The 22,841-nt window shown below is 40.9% G+C and overlaps 1 protein-coding gene across 2 annotated transcripts in view; it reads right to left on the bottom strand.

Annotated features, from left to right (window-relative positions):
* Nucleotides 1–22,841, bottom strand: part of CRMP1 (collapsin response mediator protein 1) — a 66,413-nt gene that overhangs the window by 15,738 nt on the left and 27,834 nt on the right. For both annotated transcript variants that reach the window (XM_030564592.1, XM_030564593.1), the window contains exons 3-9: nt 19,763–19,947; nt 17,186–17,350; nt 13,777–13,838; nt 11,926–12,006; nt 8,737–8,805; nt 6,186–6,306; nt 3,497–3,653 (exon numbers count right to left, since the gene is read on the bottom strand). In XM_030564592.1, coding sequence (XP_030420452.1) covers nt 3,497–3,653; nt 6,186–6,306; nt 8,737–8,805; nt 11,926–12,006; nt 13,777–13,838; nt 17,186–17,350; nt 19,763–19,947 — 840 coding nt within the window. The remainder of the gene's footprint in view (nt 1–3,496; nt 3,654–6,185; nt 6,307–8,736; nt 8,806–11,925; nt 12,007–13,776; nt 13,839–17,185; nt 17,351–19,762; nt 19,948–22,841) is intronic.

Below are 22,841 nucleotides of genomic sequence, written 5' to 3'. Positions count from 1 at the left end.
GTCTGGCTGGGGAGCCCAGCCCATATATAAGTGTGGGAGCCTGAGGTATCTGAACTACATCTCCCATGAGGCATCATAGTGGCATTTTGGATTCCAGGCATTCAGTTTTTCAACAACAACAAAAATCTAAATTTTCTGTGGAAAGCAGACATTTTTTGTTTAGTCAAAAATCCAAGTTTCGGTCAAAACAGTAACAGCAAATTTTCAACCAGCCATCAAAACCATGCTAACCTTATATTGTGAGGCTTGTTTAATGCTTGTAAAATGTTGTGAGATCTACTGATGAAAAATGCTATAAAATATATTATTTATCATAATCATATTCATCCTTGGGTAAAAAAAAATATATAAATGTACTGCAAAGTATTAATATATAGGATGTTTTTAAGCTTCAATGTATTGATTCAAAGCATTAGACCTGAAAGTAAGCTAAGCCGCTGTCATTTAAGATCTCTGACTCTAAGCTAGTAAGGCGGGAGAAGGAGGGGGAAGCATTTCTGCATGTTTGGAGCATAATGAAAGTTTCCCAGATTTCCCAGTTTTTCTGCATGATTTTGATATTAAAAGATGGCTTTATCTGGGTTACAATTCTAAAAATTCTATTGCCATTTTAGCTATGCCAGTTTGACCCACATATTAATAATATGTTGGAAGCCTCTTGTGGAGAACACACAGCTGTGTCTGCTGCAGTAAAAATGATGATTTTTTTTATACCTTGTCGCATGAGCTGGTTGAAAGTCTGATCCTGTTCCCACTAAACTCAACAGCAAAATTCCTAATGATGTCAATGGTGCAAGATCAGGCCAGAAAAGACCTTTTCCTATTTTCATTTTAATGAACAGAAAGATCAAATAAAGAAGCTAATTTCATCTTCTTCCATGGCCAGCACCAGTCAGAAATGAAACAATTTCTGTATAACCCCACCAAAAATACATCTGACTTAGGGCCAGATTCTGCTCTCATTAATGACTGTGTAAGTCCAGCACCAGTGGAGTGCCTCTATATGTACATAGGCGTCACTGAGCAGAAGTCATCCCCTACTGCACATACAGAGATGCATGCACATAGTCTCTGATGTACCGGTACCGAGACACGTCTCCCCATGCTTTTATATCACCCAAGTACATAACCTGTCAACCTGCTGTGGGGAAACCTCACTTCTGGAAGAAACGTGATCTGCAAGCAAATGAACATTTTTAATCCTAAAAATGTACTTCATCCAAAGTATGAAGCAGGAATCAGCACAGTTAGGGACATAGTGCCACCTCCTGGTATTAACTAGTGGCTTGGCTGGCAAACTGAACTACTCACTCTACTGTCAGCACTCTGTCCTGCTGGGACTCAAACAGAAGTCCCCTATCACCCCAAAGCAGTGGCTCCACCACTTAAGCCAAGGAAGAATCTCAATGAGCTAGAAGCAGTGCACACTTTCCAGAGGTGATACCCAATTCCAGGTTGCCAAGACACTGCTGGTAACTTGTTGAACATGTTCAGAGCTACCTTAACCTTTGTGGGCAGAGGGTTGACATATTACCCCTTCTAACCCTTGGAATGACGAACCTCCTCCGGAAGGTTCTCAGCAAAACAACTCAGCTCCCACTCCTTCCTTCCCCAGCCCCTATCAGCGGGATACCCATCTCTTTGCTGTTCCTACCCCCTCCCATCTCTCTGATGATAACCCTCCTCTCTCTCTAGCCTTCTGATCCCTTTGCAGACAGACAGCACACCCCCACCTCCCATCAGTGGGCTGACAGCCTCCTATAACCAGTCTGTTTCTTCCCAAATGCAAACTTGAATCCCCAAATGAAGCTTCTCTGGCATCCAAGCCAGTTCCTCCCAACCCGTCAGCTGCCCTCCCAATGTGTCCTACTCACGTTTCCAGCCTGAGACCAGTAGAGATGGGACACAACAGGGCAATCCAGGATGGGGCCTACCGCAATGTCAACAGTGCCGTTGGGAGGCATGATTACCAGCCTAGTCGACAGACTCACATTAGTTCAGCTCCCGTTGGCATGCTAAAAATAGCAGGGTGGACATTGTGGCACTGGTGGTGGCACGGGTAATCACCTGAGTTCAGACTCAGGCTGTCAGATGGGTTTGGACAGGCAGCTAGCGCAAGCCACCACCCTGTGCCACAACCTCCCCATTGCTATGTTTAGCGTGCAAGCTCCAGTTGAGCTAGCACGAGTCTGTCTACCTGTGCTGGGAATTACACCCAGCAAAATCAGGCCTCCAAGCAGGCAGACATCCTCCTACCTCATGGCGCAGCACCCCTTAGCATCACTATTAACCCTCAGAATCTGGCCATTCTCCAGTGGCTTGATTTTCAGAAGTGCTGAGCATCTACAAATCCCACTGATGTCACTGGAAGCTGCGGGTGCTCCGCACCTTTCAAAACCAAGCCACAAGACATTAAAAACTGAAAGATTAACCCCTGTCCTAAGAGCACATGTGCATGTACGTGTGTACGCAGATTACAACAAGCATTTTCACACTGAAGGAGAAGTTGATGCGTGGGTCTGTTTTATTGTTAGCAGAGCTCAAGGGAAAGGTACAACACGAGGTCTGTTCAGGGCAGAAGACGAGCCAAGATATGGCACCTTCTCATTGGTTAACACAAAACTCATGAGAATCAAACTCCTATCTATTTTTCAAATGCAACGTTACATTAGAAATGGCCATGCTCCCTCCTTGACCCTATTCCTCCCTTCCAAGAGTCCTCTAGTGAAAGAAGTGGGTCACCCAAGGGAAAGACCACAAGCCTCCTCTCTCCCGTGTACCAAAGCACCACCTAGAGACTGGGATGATGCACTCACAGGAAACCAGGGTTACATTTACTTTGGTGGAAGTTGTGAGAGCAATGGTTGTTGACCTTTCAACCTGGAAGTTTTTAAATAATAAATAACTCTCACTGCTGAATAAATCCTGCACATTTCTTCAGCTGAAATTACAAATAACATATCACTCTTCATATCAAGTCCTGTTTGTTCTGTCACCTTCACAATAGATCAGTAGATTAACATCTATACAATATACATCCGCACATCACTAATTCTCCCATATGTCTGTAGCATTAAACAGGCAGGCTCTTTTTAGTCATGCTTCTGTTGCTGTATATGCATTATGCACACTACATAATCTTCCAGCCTATAAAGCAGGCCAAGAAAATCTGCCTCAGCAAGTTGCACTGTCAGTTTACTATAGCTTCTGTTACTGATAATTTTGAGTCTGACCCAGCTCCCACTGAAGTCAATGGGAATTTCGCCATTAACATTAATGATAGCAAGATTGGGTTCTTAAGGACTAATTCTATTGTAACCTAACATCTCTTGTCCACCATAATTTTATACAGTAGGAGCTTGGTTCAAAGCCCTTTGAAATCAGAGGAAACATACCCATTGACTTCAATGGGCTCTGGAATAGTCTCTAGATGTTGCATCTGGCATGGGTTTTGCACTCATTTGACTGGCTGATTATAATCAATTAAAGGTTATACCATGCTAAGAGTGAGTTCAAATGATCTGGTGTGGTGGGATCAGGACTCAGAGGAGGTGAGGTCACAAAGGCTGCAGCCTTGGCCCAGTTTTTGCTCCAATAATATGTCCCATCTGTCCCCAGGCTGGCAGTGATTGGCTCGCCAAAAACTAGAGGACCTGGGGAGAAGCAAGAATATACAGTAAATGGTTAAAATCCACTTGCCAATGCATTTATGCAGCTTACTGCGAACAGTCATGCATAATTTACATGTTGCCACATGGACAGCATAACTCCTAAGAAATTAAACTGCCATGGATTTGTCCGTATTATAAAAATTTAATCAGGCAGATTGCCAAGCCACATATGCTTTTGATCAAAATATTTACAAAATTCTCTAATCTGGGAGGAAAGGAGTTCAAAGTTGTGTTTAATTTGAATAATCTTATCACAGCCATCTTTTCTCTGTTTTTTAAAGTGAGTTTGTGCAGTGAATTGAAGGCTCAGGAGACCTAAGTTCTTTACAAACACACAGAACATGTGCAGCGCAAGCAAGTGGAAATGCAGGCTCTCTCACCGGTGTACCTCAAGCCAGATCAGAAAGGGACACATTAAAGATCCAGAGGAGAGTTTGCTCTTCCTCCTTGGCCTCTTTGCACTGCCCAGTGGCAGGGGTGCCAGTGGTCCAGAGTCAAACTAATCTCTGCACCTGCTGCCTGTCATTGGTGATCCCCAAGGATACTCCGCAGAACAGCTGCCTTTCCCTTGCACTTCTATGTCTCTGTGGCCTGCCTCTCACCTGCCTAACTGTAAGTGAGAGGTGCTGGAAGTGTTGAAGGCTGAGAGAGAAAACAGAACCAGCAAAGGACAAGATGACAGAAAGAAAATGAGAGAAAAGAGAAAAGCAGAGATAACTTATGTCATAAACAGATAAGTAAGAGTTAAGAAAACAGAAGTACTTCGTATCTCTTTTGCCTGTAAAGGGTTAACAAGATCAGTAAGCCTGGCTGTCACCTGACCAGAGGACCAATCAGGGGACAGGATACTTTTAAATCTTGAGGGAGGGAAGTTTTGTATGTGCTGTTAGTTTTTGGTTGTTGTTCACTCTGGGGGCTCAGAGGGACCAGACGTGCAACCAGGTTTCTCTCCAATCTCTCTGATACAGGCTCTTATATGTCCAGAATAGTAAGTACTAGGTAGATAAAGCAAGTTAGGCTTATGTTTGTTTTCTTTATTTGCAAATGTGTATTTAGCTGGATGGAGTTCAAATTGGTATTTGGCTGAAAGGATTTTAATTTGTACTTGTATACTTAGGCTGGGAGGGTATTCCCAGTGTCTATAGCTGAAAGACACTGAAACATATTCCATCTTAAATTTACAAAGATAAAGAGAGAAAAACGGTAAAAATTAATTAAAAGCTTTTCTTGTTTAAGAACCTAATTGTTTTTTTATTCTGGTGAGACCCCAGGGAACTGGGTCTGGATTCACCAGGGAATTGGTGGGGAGAAAGGAGGGAAGGGGGAGAGAAAGGTTATTTTTTCTCTGTGTTAGGATTACTTTCTCTCTCAGGGAGAGTCTGGGAGGGGGAGAGAGAAGGAGGAGGGAAGGTGAATTTTCCTCTCTGTTTTAAGATTCAAGGAGTTTGAATCACAGTGATCTTCCAGGGTAACCCAGGGAGGGGAAGTCTGGGAGAGGCAACAGTGAGGGAAAGGGTTTACTTTCCTTATGTTAAGATCCAGAGGGACTGGGTCTGGGGGTTCCCTGGGCAAGGTCTTGGGGAGACCAGAGTGTACCAGGCACTGGAATTCCTGGTTGGTGGCAGCGCTACAGGTTCTAAGCTGGTATTAAGCTTAGAGGAATTCATGCTGGTACCCCATCTTTTGGACGCTAAGGTTCAGAGTGAGGAATTATACCATGACAACTTAGAACAACAGAACATGAATTAGAAGAGACAAGGAGAAGAGTCAGCAATAAAGTAGGGGGGAGGGATAGCTCAGTGGTTTGAGCATTGGCTTGTTAAACCCAGGGTTGTGAGCTCAATCCTTGAGGGAGCCACTTAGGAATCTGAGGCAAAATCAGTACTTGGTCCTGCCAGTGAAGGTAGGGGGCTGGCCCTTCCAGTTCTTATCTCATTTAAAAAAAAAAGGATTTAAAGCCAGTGGGCATTAAAAATACAATGGAGCTGAGCACAGGAGGAACAACTCCTCAATACTGCAGGGAGCAGAACCTCTCCCTCTGAGGTCCACTGCATGCATTCTATTTCCCCCACACACACACACACTGCTAGCTCATGAAGCTTTGCAGCACTAGCAGTAACAGACAGCAAGTGCTAGCGATATATTCTGGCAGCTGCCCCACAAAGGCTAAGAGTCTGTGCTAGGCCTTACAAGGGAAGATGACCTTCTTTGCAAGAATGAATAGCCAGCAGCTTGGGATAAGGACAAGAGGTAGCATGTGAGAAGGGAGGATTAAGATGCACATTTCAGGTAGGTGGAGGAAGGGGCAGTAGGAGGGAGAGTGTCAAGGTTGAATAGAGAAGTGGGGTCTCACTTCCATTTTCCCAAAAACAATTTGTTAGCACAACAGCAGCCATTTGAGCCAGCGGTCACCGACCCCCACATTCAGCAATTTGGTTAGTTGCTAGAGCTTCCATTTGGTAAACTGATACCTAATACACGCCTCCTTTGGGGAGAATGCGCTGAGTTCCATACCTCTCTTCCTAGCCAGTGCAATGATATCAGCCGCACTCTTACTCATCACCTTGGTGATATACACCGGAGAGTTGATTCGACTGGCGATGGTGATGGCACGGAAAACAGCTTCTGCTTCAAGCTGGAATGGACAAGAAAACAGGCAGAAAAATGTAAGTTGAAAAGCAGAAGGAAGTGAAAGTGAAATCTAGGACTGAGCCAGATTTTTCTCTTTTTAACAACAACAGCAACGGTCTTGTTCTGCTTGGCTCGTATACTGCTGAGCAGTGTTGGATGGGAGGGAGAAAAAAGTCATACACAGCCTTGCACAGCTTGTGTAAGGGCCAAAACACAATTCTAGAGTGTGCCCTTTCTACTTTTCCAGAGGCACATGGTGCCTCATGGGGGCAGAGTGGTGGTGAGAAAGCAAGGAAACAGCTCTGCCCCTAACCCCATGTATCAGCTACTCAGCACAGCTGGCCTGGGGGTTGATAAGCTAGAATAGCGTAGCACCAAGCTTCCTTGTAATATCCCAGGGCAATGCAGCTTGGTACCTCACTGCTCCTTGTTAACGGCACTATCAAGCCTAAAATGGTAACAAATAAATGTTATAAAGGACTTTGCTGCTAGAACCAAAGCTGCACTCCCTCCCCTATTAACTCTTCCAAATCCACATTTCTTCGTGAAGCTCCATGGCCTTCCCCCTACAAACAAAAAAGAAAAGGAAGGGGGAAATAGTGTCATAATTCATAGAAATTGTCTGTGCTCTCAGATAATGCAGGCTTAGGCCCAATCTTTACACAAGGATAAGACAACAGTGAATGTAAGTATTTCTAAGGAACAGCATCAGCAATATAGGTTGAATTTAGCCCATAATCCATAGAAGGCTTTCAAACATCCTCCAGTATGTCCCCTCTGTGCTTCAGTGTCAAAGCAATCTCCCACAAGGAGCCATCTGGGACATGCATACAAATCATTTGTCTTCAGCTGCAGCAGCAGTGCCTTTCCAAGGCCACTAGAGGCCTCTCTTCACTGCCATTAGTCCAATGATTGGCCCAAACCCTCTCTGCCCAGCTCCATCCCGATATCAGAAGTATTACTTAAATTCAGAAAACTGGAGTGACCAAAATATTAGACACAAGGTTATTGATAATTCTCTTCAAAGTCTTTATCAGTCAAGTCTGTAAAGACAGCATCTCCAAAAGCACAAATCAAAGGCCTAAATCGGGTCGGCAACCTTTCAGAAGTGATGTGCTAAGTCTTCATTTATTCATTCTAATTTAAGGTTTTGCATGCCAGTAAGACATTTTAACGTTTTAGAAAGTCTCTTTCTATAAGTCTATAATATATAACTAAACTATTGTTGTATGTAAAGTAAATAAGGTTTTTAAAATGTTTAAGAAGCTTCATTTAAAATTAAATTAAAATGCAGAGTCCCCCGGACCAGAGGCCAGGACCCAGGCAGTGTGAATGCCACTGAAAATCAGCTCGCGTGCCGCCCTTGGCACCCGTGCCATAGGTTGCCTACCCCTGGCCTAAATCTTTACAGTTTAAGTACTTCTTTTAACTCTCTTCTCCTAAATTAAAATGTTCACCCCAGCAATTATTGTTTTTTACCTGATGTTCTCCTAGGAGCCATTATTACAAACATATACACCTAATGACAAGCCAGAGTGTAGATTCATATCCTAATATGGGAATGGTTCATCACCAGGCAAGCCTGAGGAAGAAGTAGAGAGGTTTTGTACCTCAGTAATGGGGCTACCACACGTGGTGGTAAGAAATACTTCAACTTACTTTTTGGCAAATATCAGATAAGGATTTTCCCCAGGCCTCCACTCCCATTAACAGGAAAAGATTCAATAATTTAGAAAAATCCACATCCCCCAGTGATATAGCTATGCCAAACTAACCCCCAGCATAGACAGAGCTAGAACGACAAAAAGAATGCTTCTTTCTTAGCTACTGTCTTGTGGGGAAGTGATATTCCAACACCCATGGAAAAACTCCTGCCATCAGTGTAGGCTCAATCTACAGAGACAGGTATGCCGACAGCTACAAAACCATAATTATGCTGCTATAGTACCCATAATGTAGACATGGCCTTTGAAAAATCCTGTTCCAGTGACCTATGCTGATCCATGCATGAACAGATTTTATTATGAGGAGAAAAGAGCATAAATCAAGCTGACCCACAGAATCTTTCCATTCTCATGAATTCACAATATTACAATATGTAGATGTTTGTGAATATGTACAGATAGTAGGAAAACACATTTATTAGGAGTGCTTTTGGCTGAAATATCTTGATCAGCTGATATACAATATGTCCTACGAATATTTTGCAGACTTTGTTACTAATTTTTAGCATGATGTCTCATACTTAGAAAATTTTGCAGAGAATGGCATCATCAGAACAGGCTGTGAAAAGCAGATCGTTTGCTGTCCCCTCCTCCAACCATCCATCCATCTATCATCTTCTCTTTTATTTATTTATAAGAAACCTACGTCCCATGGTATGTAGAAGCCAAAAGACATTTTCAAGAAATACAGACTTAGTTAAGTCTCTTACCTCCTCAGGTCTGCTTAGGGCATGTCCCTCAGGTCCTGTGATTCCCATCTCCAGGATACGTTTTTGTTCCTAGAATGTAACAGACAAATGCTGACCACCTCTAGAACAAGATACATTTATATTAAACTCCCTTTAGTGTACCGAGGGACACGTTTTCATACCGCCTCCATTTTTTGTATGTGCAACTGATAGTGCCTGGAAAAAGTGAAGAAAGGATGGAAAGACTGGCCCTAAATATATTGGGCCAGATTCTTCACTGACAAACACCACATGCAACCCGCTATGGATTTCAGTGGAAGATTTGTGGCTGCAAGGCAGTACAGAATTTGGTCTATCGTGACTGCCCCATGAGAAAAATGCTATTGTCCTCCCCTAAACAGGAGTCTTATGAGAGAAGAACACTCAGTGCCATGAAATATTGTACTTATTAAGAAAAATATTGTACTTATTAAGGACAACCTTGTATTGTAATTCCTCCTTTGCTTACACAATATCTTTCTTCTCTCTTTCCTCCATAGCTGTATCATTATTTTCTCAACTTATTTGACAATATCTATTTACCCTGCTCATTCTTCCTCTGACCCTTTCAGGGGTCTTGCTTACATGATCTACATTTTCTGTAATTCTTCTACAGTTGATCATGAAGATGCATAACTAAATGCCTTCTAACTCTACTAAAAATGCACTCCCTTGGTGTTATATTACTATTTAATGTTTTGATGTTATCTCAAGAATGGATATTCCAAGTATTCATTGCTGAGTCTGCTGATGTTTGTCAGCAAAATGTTGTGCCAAAGCTTCCTATGAAGGGACATGTGGGCAATCCTTATGAATTCATATAAAGATCATGCAAAGGGTGTTTTTTGGAGTAAACTTTCTGATCAAAAAAAGGTGATGGATTAATCGGACCTGCAGACACAGCAAAAGCTTTCTCACACAGAGCTATTAATGCCCCACAAATCCTGACCTGTCTCACCCATAGGTCTCTAATTATCAGAGTTGGCCAGATGTAATGATTCTGTGATATAGACAAATCTCCTCTAGAGACAGAGATGAAATTACCTAACATGTTTTCATATGTAACCTAATGAATATTTGATCCGAGGTCTCTGGGGGTGAAAAGCTAACGTACTCCAACCTACTCCAACAAGAATTGATTAGATTACACACACAGATTTGTGTCTTCACTGTACTGGGTGACAACTGGACAATTCATTGTGACCATATAATTTAAATCCACTATACTAACCAGACTGTGTCCATGAGACACAGTTGGGTTAGAAAACCAAAATATTTTGCATATATATTTAAAAATAATTTTAAATAAAATGCACTTGTCACCTGTGCATGCAAGATGCTGCAGACAATTAAAATAAATACATAATATGAAGCAGGATGACAAAGAATGGCATCATTTAAAAATAGGCTAGTCGCATCCAGAAGATGGCAGAATGAAGCAGACAGAATAACAAAATTATCCACTATAAGAGGATTCAATGGTGTTAATAAACTAGGACATGAGTTTGATGAGATAAACATTTGGGTTTACATCCTGGTTAGTCATTCAAGCATCCACCATAAGCAGCTTTCTTTCCACCACCAGTATCTTGCTGTAGAATATAAATCATGTTTTTTTTAACTTCCTTCCTCCTTTCCCTACCTCTAAACTTTTGTCTATCTCCATGTTCTATGGTTTGTCTATCAGAGATGATCAAAAAAATTTATGCAACACTTTTCCATCAGAATTCATTTTAATTGAAATGTTTCATGGAAATGTGTTGATTTTGATACATTTTTTCCAAAATGTAGTGTTTCAGTACTGTAATTTTGATTTATATTGTTTTGACTTTTATATCATACTAAAATATTGAGTTTATTATACTTATATCCATTATAATTTAATATAATAGAAAAGTTGAAAGAAAAATGTGTTGGGGGTTTGAATCACTTTTTTTTTTTTCCATTTAGCAGGAAATTTCAGCCTTTTTTTTCCCCAAATTGGAATGATTATTTCCCCTGAAAATGTTGGGATTTCCCATGGAAGAGAAATTCCACTTCTTGATCAGTTCTAATATCTATTGTAATTAGATCCATGCAGGCAAATCCCTGAGCCCATGTGAAGCTTCACTGAAGTCAATGGGACTCCACACAAACACAAGGCTCCACTGATGTATATCCCATTGTAGAATCAGGGCCTTACATTGTTAATTCTTCAAAGCAGGGGCCATATTTTTTAAATCATTGTAATGTGTCATGTAATGTTATGACCATATATACTTTTTAAGAAAATAATAATCCTGTCACTACAACCTCTTCATTTTGAGTCTATGGATGAACGCTTGGACATCAATGGGAGTTCAGCCATTGACTTCACTATGACCAGGATTTCACCCTCGATCTGCTGTCCTACAAATCACTGTTGTGGCATACTGTGCTACTGGGAAAGCTGTACATCGCTAAGCCATGGTTTTCTGGAGGGGCACGCTCTCGTATCTCAGAGGACATTTTAAAGGGACACAGTATTTGAATGTTCTTAACTTGACTAATTTCCAGATTCAGAGAGAGAGCCCTTTCAAGAGCATGGACTAATTTATTTTTAATCACTTTTTAGAAAGTTTTATAGGGTTGGATTTTGTTCCCTTTGTAGATGTTTATAAGGGTCTTTTCAGCAAAGAAGCATGAACAGGTCTGAGAGCAACACCATCAAATATGTCTGGGCCCATAGCCTTGCCCCCCTTGCACACAATGACTTCTTCAGCAGCAATACTGGGGTAAGGCCTCCCAGCTCCTCAACCGCTCCCCAGTATCTTCATAGGATTCTTCCTGTTGCTTGTCCACCCAGCTACCACTGCTCAATTCACTGACCTAATTCTTGCATCCCCGTGTCTCTCCCACTGAGGCCCCTTCTTTTATTCCCTAGGCCCCACCAGGGAGCAATCAGGAGTATCATCTTACAACCTGCATGCTGTATCATTACACACATGGAATTCTGTACTGGTATTCCCATAACCCAATGGTTTATCATTACAACAAACTAGATTCCGCATGGAAGCTTTACTAGGTAGTCTCTGTTTTCCCACCAATACTTTCTCTGACAGTTGTACTGGCAGACAAGTTTCCCTTCTCCCCTGTCACATGAAACATATTCTGTCTCTAAGGGAAACAGGAGAAGAAATTCGACTCACTCACCTGAGCTATCAAATCTCCATTTTCAGCATGGACCATGATTACAGCTCCAAGCCCTTTCAGAAAGGTAAAAGCTTCATAAAGCTGGAAGTGGTACAAAGAGGGGAATGTTACTGAACAAAAGTAATATGTTACTTATTTCACAAACACTTCTCATATTTTAAATCATATTTTTATGTGCCCTTGCACAAGTGTTCAGCCACCACCAGCCCCATATTCAGTCCCTGCTAGGACCCCTGTGGTTGCTAGCTATTCCATGTCCCCACTCTCCACATCAGCCAGTCACAGAGCACCTGCCTGTGGAGTGGTGTGGCAGCTGCACTGCTGAGAAACTATGTGCAACCTATAGGCAAAGTGTCTCCCTGAGGCAGCTATGCACCTCCTCCAACACAGGCATGTGTCTCGCGAGAGTTCTCTGGTCTGTAGTTTGAGCACATGCAGCTAACTAAATAAATAGATATAAAAAAGCTTCCATGAATGAACAAGGAATAGGTCCACTAAATTGGAATACCAGTTAAGCTATGGACACTTTTCGTATAGCTACAGTACCCATATGTTCCCTTAAGTATACACTTCATGCACGTTTCTGTAAGTGTGGGCACAGTTTCAATCTCATGAATGTCTTTCATTTACAGCTAAAGAATTCTATTGTTTTCTCTCATGGGCTTTCAGGTTAGTTGCTTTCCAACATTCAAAAATTATCCCTACAAAAGAGAAGCAATGGATTCTATTCCTTATACGTAGGCTTTTCAAAAGCACCTACGGGAGTTTAGGGACTGCCACTGAAAGTCAATGGGACTTGTGCTCCTAATGCCTGTAAGCACTTTTGAAAACCTCACTCTCCATTTTCTGTATTTGGTCTCACTAAGTAATATTGGGAGCCCAGTTTTCAAACTTGGGCACCTAAACTTAAGGTATCTGGTCTTCAGCTGAGTTACTCAAGCAACTACTCAATGGCCTTGGGGCACATGAGCACTGATCTGAGCATCCAAATTGTGGAAACGGGCACTCTGCTTTAACCATTCAAGTTTGAATATTGGATCCCTTGGCCCCTTCTCCATCTTTTCTAAATATGTTTTGCTGTAATTAATTCCATCAAGAAGTTGGACTTGGCATGCACCTCTTCTCAAGAGGATGCTGTTACAATAAAAAGTTCAATGAAAACCACATGAATTGGAGGTGTAACAACAGTTGTTTAAGAGAAAAGGAAACAGCTCTGGAAATAAGTGGGAATGAAGCATTTGCTCAACTGAACAAACAAACATTATTACTACTAACAGATGCCATTGTCCAGTTACAATGATCTGCTGTCTGTGAATTAGAAAGCTGAAGAGGTTGGATCTATAACAAGTGCTATACAAACAAGCTCATTGTAATCTCCAACTCCAACAACTGAATACGAGAACATGCTTTCCCAAAGAACATGCTTTAGCAATTTGCAGTGAGTGAGAAACACGTGGGATTTCAAAAGCTATGTCACTTGTAATATTGCCACTAGTGTATCAGCTTTTTTCCCCCCGACTCAGACTGAATGTTCCAAAGCCAAGAAGTGAGGATATAAATCCAGGGCAAAATCTTGAGGGGTGTCTACTACTTCCACTGAGCCTGATACCGTGAAACACTAGTCACCTCTTTTCAAGGTGCTGAGTGCCATGTGCTCTCAAGAGCCTCCATGGAAAATACAGATGCTCAGCATCTCTCAGGCTTTGGCCTCCAGAGAGACAAATTTCATATGTATGCATTTTCTCAAGCTCAGTTCAAAAGCAGCGTGACTGTTTCAGGTAGCTCTAAACTTCTTAACTAATCAACTGAAAGGAGTTTACGTATCACAACAATAAGCATGCTGAAGAATACCTGACTGTCGGACATTTGGTAGAGATCTTTATAGGCCATGTAGACTTGAAAAGAATTAACACCTATTCAAAGACAAAGCACAAGAGAGTTGCAATGTTAAGTAGATTCTTAAAGTATTTTTGAATATCTGTTTTGGAGGAAAAGATTATTCAGGAAAATTGACACAGAATATTCACCTTGATTAAGTGAAGACTCCTTTTGCTGGGCCCCAATGTACAGTTACTGCCCACCTCCTATTCCAGACTAGACCTGGAGCAAGCCAACCACCATTGCAATTGAGATATATATGAAATATGCATGTGTGACCAAAGAGATACATTAAGCCTGGCAAGGCGGAACCAATAGTCATTTCTTATCCAAGGGAACCCAACCAAAGATTAATTATAATCCTATGTGAGCATTCTCTGGACAGACAGGCTGAAAGATATACTCCTAACCAAGTAATGCAAATTCTCAGTTGCTACTTTCCTTCTTCTGTCTTAGGGCCATACCCTGACCCATTGGCATCAGTATGTGTTTTGACCCCGTTTAAGTCAATGTTCCCCCTGAAATCAATACAATACTGTTTTCAGCTGAAAACAGACATGACTTAAGCTTCACTTTTCAGTTAGTGAATTGCCCGTATATCGATGCTCAGAGACCAACGTGCAGATTGGTAATGTGGCATCCATCTGGCTATGTGGCCATACAGGTCAGAGATTCTCCCTCAGCTGGTGTACATTGACCTAGTCAATGGAACTACATGGATTTACACCAGCTGAGGATCTGGCCCATTACTTATAAACCAAACTATTTAAACAAATACTTTCTAAAATGTGCCTGATGTCTTCTCTCATAAGACCCAGCAAGGTCTCATCACATGTTATGAAAGTACCATTTATGTCATGCTTATGAAATCCTGAAGACAGTCAAAGAAATGGGTAGAGCAATCTGTGGATCCACTTGGCCAGTATAGTACTTTCCTATGTGATTTCTTTACATCATATGTGAGAGCCAAATAGATTAATGGGTTATGTAGATTGGCTGCTGAAATGGTTGCAAGTCAGAGGAAGTTGTCTGCACCTTTATGAACAGTTGCTCCTGCAAAATTTTCAAGCTCTCTAAAGCCAAAACCTCTTTGAATGAGCACTCTATTGATTTAGAACTGATTAACTGTCCAACTATGATGGGCCAATCTCATCAGCAGCTCTGAAAGCTCCCTGGCGATTCCTCCTGAGGGCACATTAGACAAACTCCAAGTTGAAATGTGATAACTAAGCATTGCTTCTTAACTAACCTGGGATCACTTTGTCAATCAATGTAAAATAAATAATACGATCTAGATCAGGAGTAGGCAACCTATGGCACGCATGCCGAAGGCAGCACACAAGCCGATTTTCAGTGGCACTCACACTGCCCGGGTCCTGGCCACTAATCTGGGGGGCTCTGCATTTTAATTTAATTTTAAATTAAGCTTCTTAAACATTTTAAAAACCTTATTTACTTACATACAACAATAGTTTAGTCATATATTATAGACTTGGAGAAAAAAACCTTCTAAAAACATTAAAATGTATTACCGGCACGCAAAACCTTAAATTAGAGTGAATAAATGAAGACTCGGCACACCACTTCTGAAAAGTTCCGACCCCTGGTCTAGATCCTCAGTTGATGTCAATGGAGCAATGAAGATTCACATCAAGACAATTTATACCAGCTGAGAATCTGGCTTAGCTGTTTCCAGTTTTCAGCAGATATTCTATATTAATTTTTAAAGCTCCTGCCATGTTGAAAAAAAGTATACAATTTTATTTGTGCTTTACCTCCATGTCTCCTATCACAGCTGAGTAATTCACACTGACCGAGACACACTACAATATCAGTGAGAATGAAGGTGACCTCCAAATGCTACACCTCTCAAGCAATCCACTTAGGACCCCATAATACATTCTGCTTTCTGGACCAATGAACAGATTCTTTCTTAAAGTAAATGCCAGGTCATATTTGTATTGAAAACTCAAATTTCTATACTGGGAGCAAACTATTAACCCAGTTGTCTGCACCCGGCTCTTAATGTAAACCCTCAAGTACATACTAGAGCCATCTCTGAGCCAGCTCCGGAAAATAACAGCTAGCCTTTGATACAAGCTGCAGTACACTTGCTTCATAGTAAATCCAGCTGAAACTAGATTTAAATCCACATGATCAAAGATGATAGCAGGAGCAGAGGACTGATTTGGCACTGTCAACAATGGCAAATGCTGTCAGCCTGTAAAATCAGCCCTGTTATAAAAAGCATGGTAAAATTAGCTACATTTTGCTCAAATTGTACATAATCCTGAAGATTAAAGACTTTATAGGTTGATAGAATATTTTGTGGCCTAAAATCTGGTTACACAGCAGGTGTACTGTTACAGTAGTGCTGCTCAGGATGAAAGCTCCTATATTACTCCATCTATGTGGTTTCTGACTGAAAAACTGTCTACACAGAAAACAAGCTCTGCTTTGTTTGTATAGTTATACAGTACAGTTCTATTTAAATAGAGCTTCTCAGATTTGGTCCAACATAACCCTCTACAAAAGGACACTGCATGTATGTATTTGGCTTTCTGACACACAAGAGTCAGCATATGTAGTCCAGATTATACTTTTAGCAATAAATACCTACTTGGTACCCAGAAACTCTGAGTGCACATGAACAAATGGGTAACGAACTGTGTAAATGTGTGTTTTGTGGGCACAACTTAGGCACCTAGACCAAGATTTTTTTTTAAGCGTCTAAAGTTATGCTCTGAAATAAGTAACCTGATTTTCATAAGTATTGGGCCTCCACTATCTTCCAGTGGGAGCTGCTGAGTGGTCAGCAGTTCTGAAAATCAGGTCACTACTGCAGATGCCTAAATGTGGATTTAGAATCCTAACTTTAGGCTCCAAGTTTTGAAAATCTTGGCCTTAATTTTGAAAATTAGCCATATATTTCCAAATCTCATGTCAAAGCAGGTGAAGTGACATGTGGCATTGTTGTTCAAAGATGTATAGCCTATGACAACTGTCCAAGCACTCAAGGTTGGTCTCCTAATTTTGTTACCTTAATATAAGGTCTGCCTTGCACTTTGCATAGAGTTATTTCCATCTGTCAAGTGCTACCATTTTTATCAGATAACATTTTCCCCTTGCTGATCTGAATTCTCCTCATCTGTACTGGCATATCTCTACAGCCTCTAATGGAGTTATTCCTGATTAATAGCTGTGCATGGAGTTTCAGGCCCACTTTTCACATGGGTAAATGAATGCAAGGGTTCATGGCCAGGATACCTAATACCTATATGCCTCTTTTGTGGGAAATAACAGGACTATCTGGAGTACTTCAGAATTGAGCATTTGCACATTGCTTTGAGAAAATGAAAACATTTTATTTTCATTAGCTAACCTTTATCTTGCACCAGGATATCCAGCTCTTCTCGGATCCCATCATACCAGCTAGTGATATCCACATGGAGAGAGTAATCACAACAGGATTTGGTGTCAGCTGCCTCATGCCACTTTTCAAATGCAGTCAGTAAACTCGTCCCAGCTTCAGGGAGCACGTGATCAACTGAAATATAGATGAAGCACCTGTTACACAAATTTCATGTATTTCCTATTCTGCAGTTTCAGTAATTATCTACAGTGAACCTGCAACAAAGCAGGATTTTTATTGGCACAGTGTAAATTGCAGGATGTGGGACAAATACAGACCTCTCAAGTATTCCAGCTTTTAGCTTAGTGAAGGTGCACGGAGCTGGTATGCAGGAGATCATGAATTCTGGTCTCTACTGACTGCCATTTACATTCCTATGCACTTCATAACTCTCATTATTGACCAAGGCCTTATACCCTTTTCTAGAAGGTTGTCACGAATTAGCCCATTCCGCTTTACCAATACATTAATGAAGAGCTTTTCGGGCAGCACTCAGAACAGAACCCAGAGCTCCAAAATATAAGATTCAAGTCTTAACCACTCAGTCATGCTGGCTTTCAGAATCAGCATGATAATGACTGGGACTAACGATGCATGTAGAATTACTCACGTTTTCAGAGTTGGATTCTACTTGAATAATGAAAACACAGCAAGGTGTACTGTATCTTAACACATGCAAACCTTATGGTGTATTACTGCACGTATAGAATGGAGCCTTTTACTGGGCATTTTTCAATTTTGAAAAAAGGAAAAGCACATTAAGAAACTTCACGCTATTAATAAAGTAGAGTAATCTTTAAATTAAACAGTCCTAGCAGCTACATTAAATAAACAAATTAACTTCCAAAAGGAAAAGTACAGCTATTTAACTATTATCCAGAAATAAATCTGTTTTAACTTCTTCATTGATGCAAATGTACTGAATATAGCTGGCAGGTCCCACCTCATGTTCTTGATGCATTTGAACTTTCCACTGAATACAACAGAACAGCCATTTAAAACATCTACACAAACATGTACAGTGGAGTCCAGCAGAGAGACAGTTAGGAGAATGCTGTTCTGCCATCTTTACTGGAATATACTGTACAATATTATCCACCTGCTTAAAAGGGAATCTGCTCTTCCAATCCAGAGGGGATGGATATAAAAACGTATTTAGACTTTCTAAATAGGCTAAAAGATATGAGAGCACTTAACTGAAGAAAAATATACTAAAAAGCAATTCTTTCCACTATTAAAAAATAATGTATTATGTGCCTCTTTCCATGGCCTTTTGCTGCATGACATACATTCAAAGCAAAGTATCATCCAGCAAAACTAGCCATCCCCCACCAACCACTCCGAACTCGAAGGGAGCAAAACTCTGTGGGGCAGCACAAGACAGCTTTGGCAATTTACCGCAGTTGAGGATCTACCCCACATAATCTTAGTCCAGAGCCAAGCAAATGCTAGGCAGAAAAGGACAAGTTTAACAGCCAGGAACCCCTTACCAGAACATCCTGCTTCCAGGATGTAGCTGTAAGCAGGCTTCACACCTCCCTGGTCTCATATCTGATTTCTTATACCATTATTTTATTATTTTCCAAATTTTTACCAGTATCTGATATTATACTGTAAGCACAACAGTTTATTAGAATTGTTGCTTTGCATTGTTACTGCATTGTATAAACTGATTAAAAAAAAATCAGTGATAGCAAGTATAGTAAATCTCATGCTTGTTATGGGAGAGAAATCCAGGATACACTTGTAGAGCTGGCTTGACATAAATAACTTCCCAATCATGCCCACTAAGAAATAAGGCAAGGCGAATGGATAGTTAAGTTGTATACGGGGGCTTGAAAATCAGTATGCTGGAGTCAGGATGTTTGTGCTAGCTAACATAAGCAGCTACACCTTAACATTAGGGACAATTGATGAGATAAATCTCAAATTAAAGAACAAGTTCCCACATAAACAGCACATGGAGAGAGCATGCTGGATTGGTTCCTACAAAGTAACCAAGCCAACCCAAAAACGTGTGATGTAATGTACAGCAAATGCAATGGAATCTGCAAATGTATATAAAGGAAGAGTTTTTCTCTGTAACTTTAGATGTATGCTCTATACTCACCTCCTATGCTTGAGTCTGATCAACTCAACATAGCTTTGCTGTTTGCCAGATAAAGGAAAGTAAGTGACAAAATCTGGAGTCGAACTGAGTGTTTTGGTTCTCAGAGAACTGGATGAAATGTTCTCCCAGAAGCAGACATGGTGCTCTGGGTAGAAAAAGTTTCAGAGGGAATCCCAACAACACTACCCTAGGTGTAGCTGCTTTTTCTAAGCGTAACCTCATTTTCTGTTGATCCTGGTAAAGTTGTCTACCGTAATCAGTGGAGATTCCACCTCACAAGACCCAGACATTGATCTGATCTTAAATGACTTCTGAAAACAGCTGTGTAGAATATATACACAGATAAACCCAGTGAATATCATGTGAACTGAAAACAGCAGGTTGCGCTCAGCCCGAAGACACTTAGATTTGAGAGGTGAGAGTGTTTTAGTACTTACTGATCATGGTGGTACCGCCTGCTAGAGCTGCTTTTGTGCCTTGATAGAAGTCATCAACAGCGGTCATTCCTTGGTAGGGCTTTTGTAGGTAAGTATTGACATCGATTCCCCCGGGGATAACCATACGTCCATTAGCCTCAATGGTCTTTACTCCACCAGGAACAATCAAATTCTCTCCTATTTGTCTAAACAGCAGGAAAAGCACAAGGAAATTCGCAGACAAAAACTAAAATAAGACAGAATCAAGGTTGAGAACGCATATCAGTAATTTTGTATTAATAATATTTTTATTACCATATATTACAGGGAAGTTGCAATTATTTCAAAACCAAACACTATAAACCCAAGACATTCAAAACTAAGCTTGAACTTCAAAGAAATTCAATTCATTTTAAGGCATGAAAATGCATAGTTAGGGCACCGAAACAAACTCTAGTCACAGTTTCTTCAAACTTCTCCTATAGTTAAAACTCAATCTTGTGCATAGGCTATATATTTCAATATATATGAATTAAAAGGTCTTGTAATTCCCCTTGTAATTCTTCATAACTGAAAGTTTCTTCTTCAGTAGAAATCTCAACTCGGTCTTACAGTGACACCATGCGAAATCCACACAATCTTTAGGAAGGCATTTTAGTGTTTGTGGACTCCACTTGGATTAAAACTGATTTTTAAAAACATGTTAGATTTCAAAAATTGTTAATCTCTCCTGGGGTCACAACAGGGCAAAGTTAAGGATCTATGGGAACCACAAACCTGCATTTCCACACCTCAGCTTGCTTGGATTTGTTTTTTGGTTAACATTAACTGTGAACTTCCTGGGCTTATACTACTTTGTTTTAGGATAATTACCACATCCCTGTAATGTAGTTTCCCCCAAATTACTGATACATACTCTTAGCCCTAATTCCCTTTCAATATAGATTTTCTGTGGGATAAGGTAATATTTACGTGCATGTATATATGCACTCATCCCAGACACATATAGATCCTGAGTTTATTTTGCACAACATTAAAACGCAATAGCTACCCAAGAAGTGAAACCTGGCAACTGTTTAACAGTCTGTAGCAACAATTTAGGATGGGAAATGAGTATAACTATTAATTATACCCAAGGGAAAATACTAGTATTACTCAAACTGGAATTTGGCCAAACAACCAGAGTTTAAAAAGAACCACAGGAGATCAACAGCTCATTTTTTCATCCAAAGGACTCCACATCCAACAGCACTGTGTCCCATACTACACTGGGGCATAGGTCTCAGTTCTAGTCTAAGGGAAGAGCACCAGTTTCTCAATTAACCACACTGCTTCCTGCAATATCTGGAATTTTGCTCAAAGTCTCCATTCTAAGCGCTAACCAAGCTTAGCTAGTGAGATCTAATGCTAGCTTAGCTTGAGGCCATATAGCTGTGTGTGTAAATGCCCAATAGTCACACAAATGTTGCATTACACTGGGAGGTACGCTGTAACATGTTCACAACTATGATTAATATTAATGTAGCTAATTACAGAGTGAAAAATAGGTAGGGAATTAGTACAGATGCATGAATGCAAGCAGACCAGCACAACAGGTTACACAAAAGGGACTTAAGATGCTTCGGAATTCTTCAAATTTGAATTGCAAAGAAATATCACAAGGTACTGAACAAATGAAAATAGAGGGAAGATAATCAGCTTGTTTAAATCAGCATTTCTTCATTGTTGGCACTGGAACTAAGTCAATTTACACCAGATGATCATTCGTCGCTAACATTATAATCAGAGCTACTTTGCTTTCTCTGTGCAGTGTTTGTATGGCAAAGAGATTTGAGAATGGAAAAAAGAACTAAGATCCATCTCCTTTAAATTCTACTTTGAAACAAGAATAACATTCCAAAGACTACCTGTGAAAACTGTGAAAAACAAGAAAACTAAAAGACCCTGGTTCAACAAAGCACTGAAGCACATGCTTTGCTGAAAAAGGATGGGCTCTGGGATGTGCTTAAAGTTAAGCATTTAAACACATGCTTAAGTCCCGCTGAAGTCCAAGAGTGTTATGCATGTGCAGAAGTGCTTTGCTGAACCAGGGCCTGAGCCATTCTCACTCCATTGCAGAGCACCAGCTTCCTCAACATCGCTGCACTCCATTACTGTATGTTGAAATGAAAGGATTTCACTACATTTGGCTGGGGCGGCTAGCAAGGTGGTTTCTCACTTCTAGCGTTGCCACCCAGGTTAAGGCTGCTGGAAGAAGGCTGATCCTCACTGGCATTGCTCAGTGGCTTTTATTCTGTTTCTCTAGAATGCTGAGCAAGAGGTGGTGTGTCAGGCTTCTTGGACAGTTCATTTTGGAATAATATTTGTATGCTAATGAGAAAGTGGGATAATTTAGTTGCTGCTTACAAGTGAGAGAGAAAGTGAATGATGCTGATAGTTGTATTCTAGCTACCATGCAAATGCCCCTAGACACCATTTGATGCACCAGTAATCATTAGCAACTTACAAGATTCACCCTCTCAAACAGGTGTCATGATCTATAATTTCCTGTGAACAAAGCAAGTTGACTAGGGCATAATGTAGAGGCCCCAATCCAGAATCCACTTACTCACATGCTTAAATTCATGCACATGAGAAATCCCCATTGAGCTCGGTGCGGTTACCCAAATTTGTAAACAAAGAATAAAGGGTGGGATCCACGCAGGTACTTAGGCACCTAAGTCCCATTTTTAGGAGCCCAAGACCTGTTTTTAGGCACTACTGCCATCCACAAAACACCCACATGGCTGCAGCCTAACCCTGTAGGTGCCTACATTTTTTTCCTCTGGGTATAAAGCCTCACTCTAGGCAGCCTCTCTCTAGGCCTGAGCATGTGCACTCATGATAAGCACCCAGAGGCTTATCTCCCGCCTAAACCCCACAGTGATTCACAGACTAGGGGAGACTAGTGTTTGGCTGCCTAAGTCATGCACAGGGGTGCAATCCTGTAAGCAGCTTCTGAGCATGCCTACTGGATTAGGCCCCTCAGACAAGTCAACACAGAACAGCTGCAGGAGAAAGGCCTCCTTTGTAATCGTTAACCCAGTGGTTAGGGTACTCA

The sequence above is a fragment of the Gopherus evgoodei genome, chromosome 5, assembly GCF_007399415.2.
Source record: "Gopherus evgoodei ecotype Sinaloan lineage chromosome 5, rGopEvg1_v1.p, whole genome shotgun sequence".
Classification (NCBI taxonomy): Eukaryota; Metazoa; Chordata; order Testudines; family Testudinidae; genus Gopherus; species Gopherus evgoodei.
The sequence above is the reverse complement of the archived record's forward strand: the minus strand, read 5'-3'. Positions and strand labels throughout refer to the sequence as shown.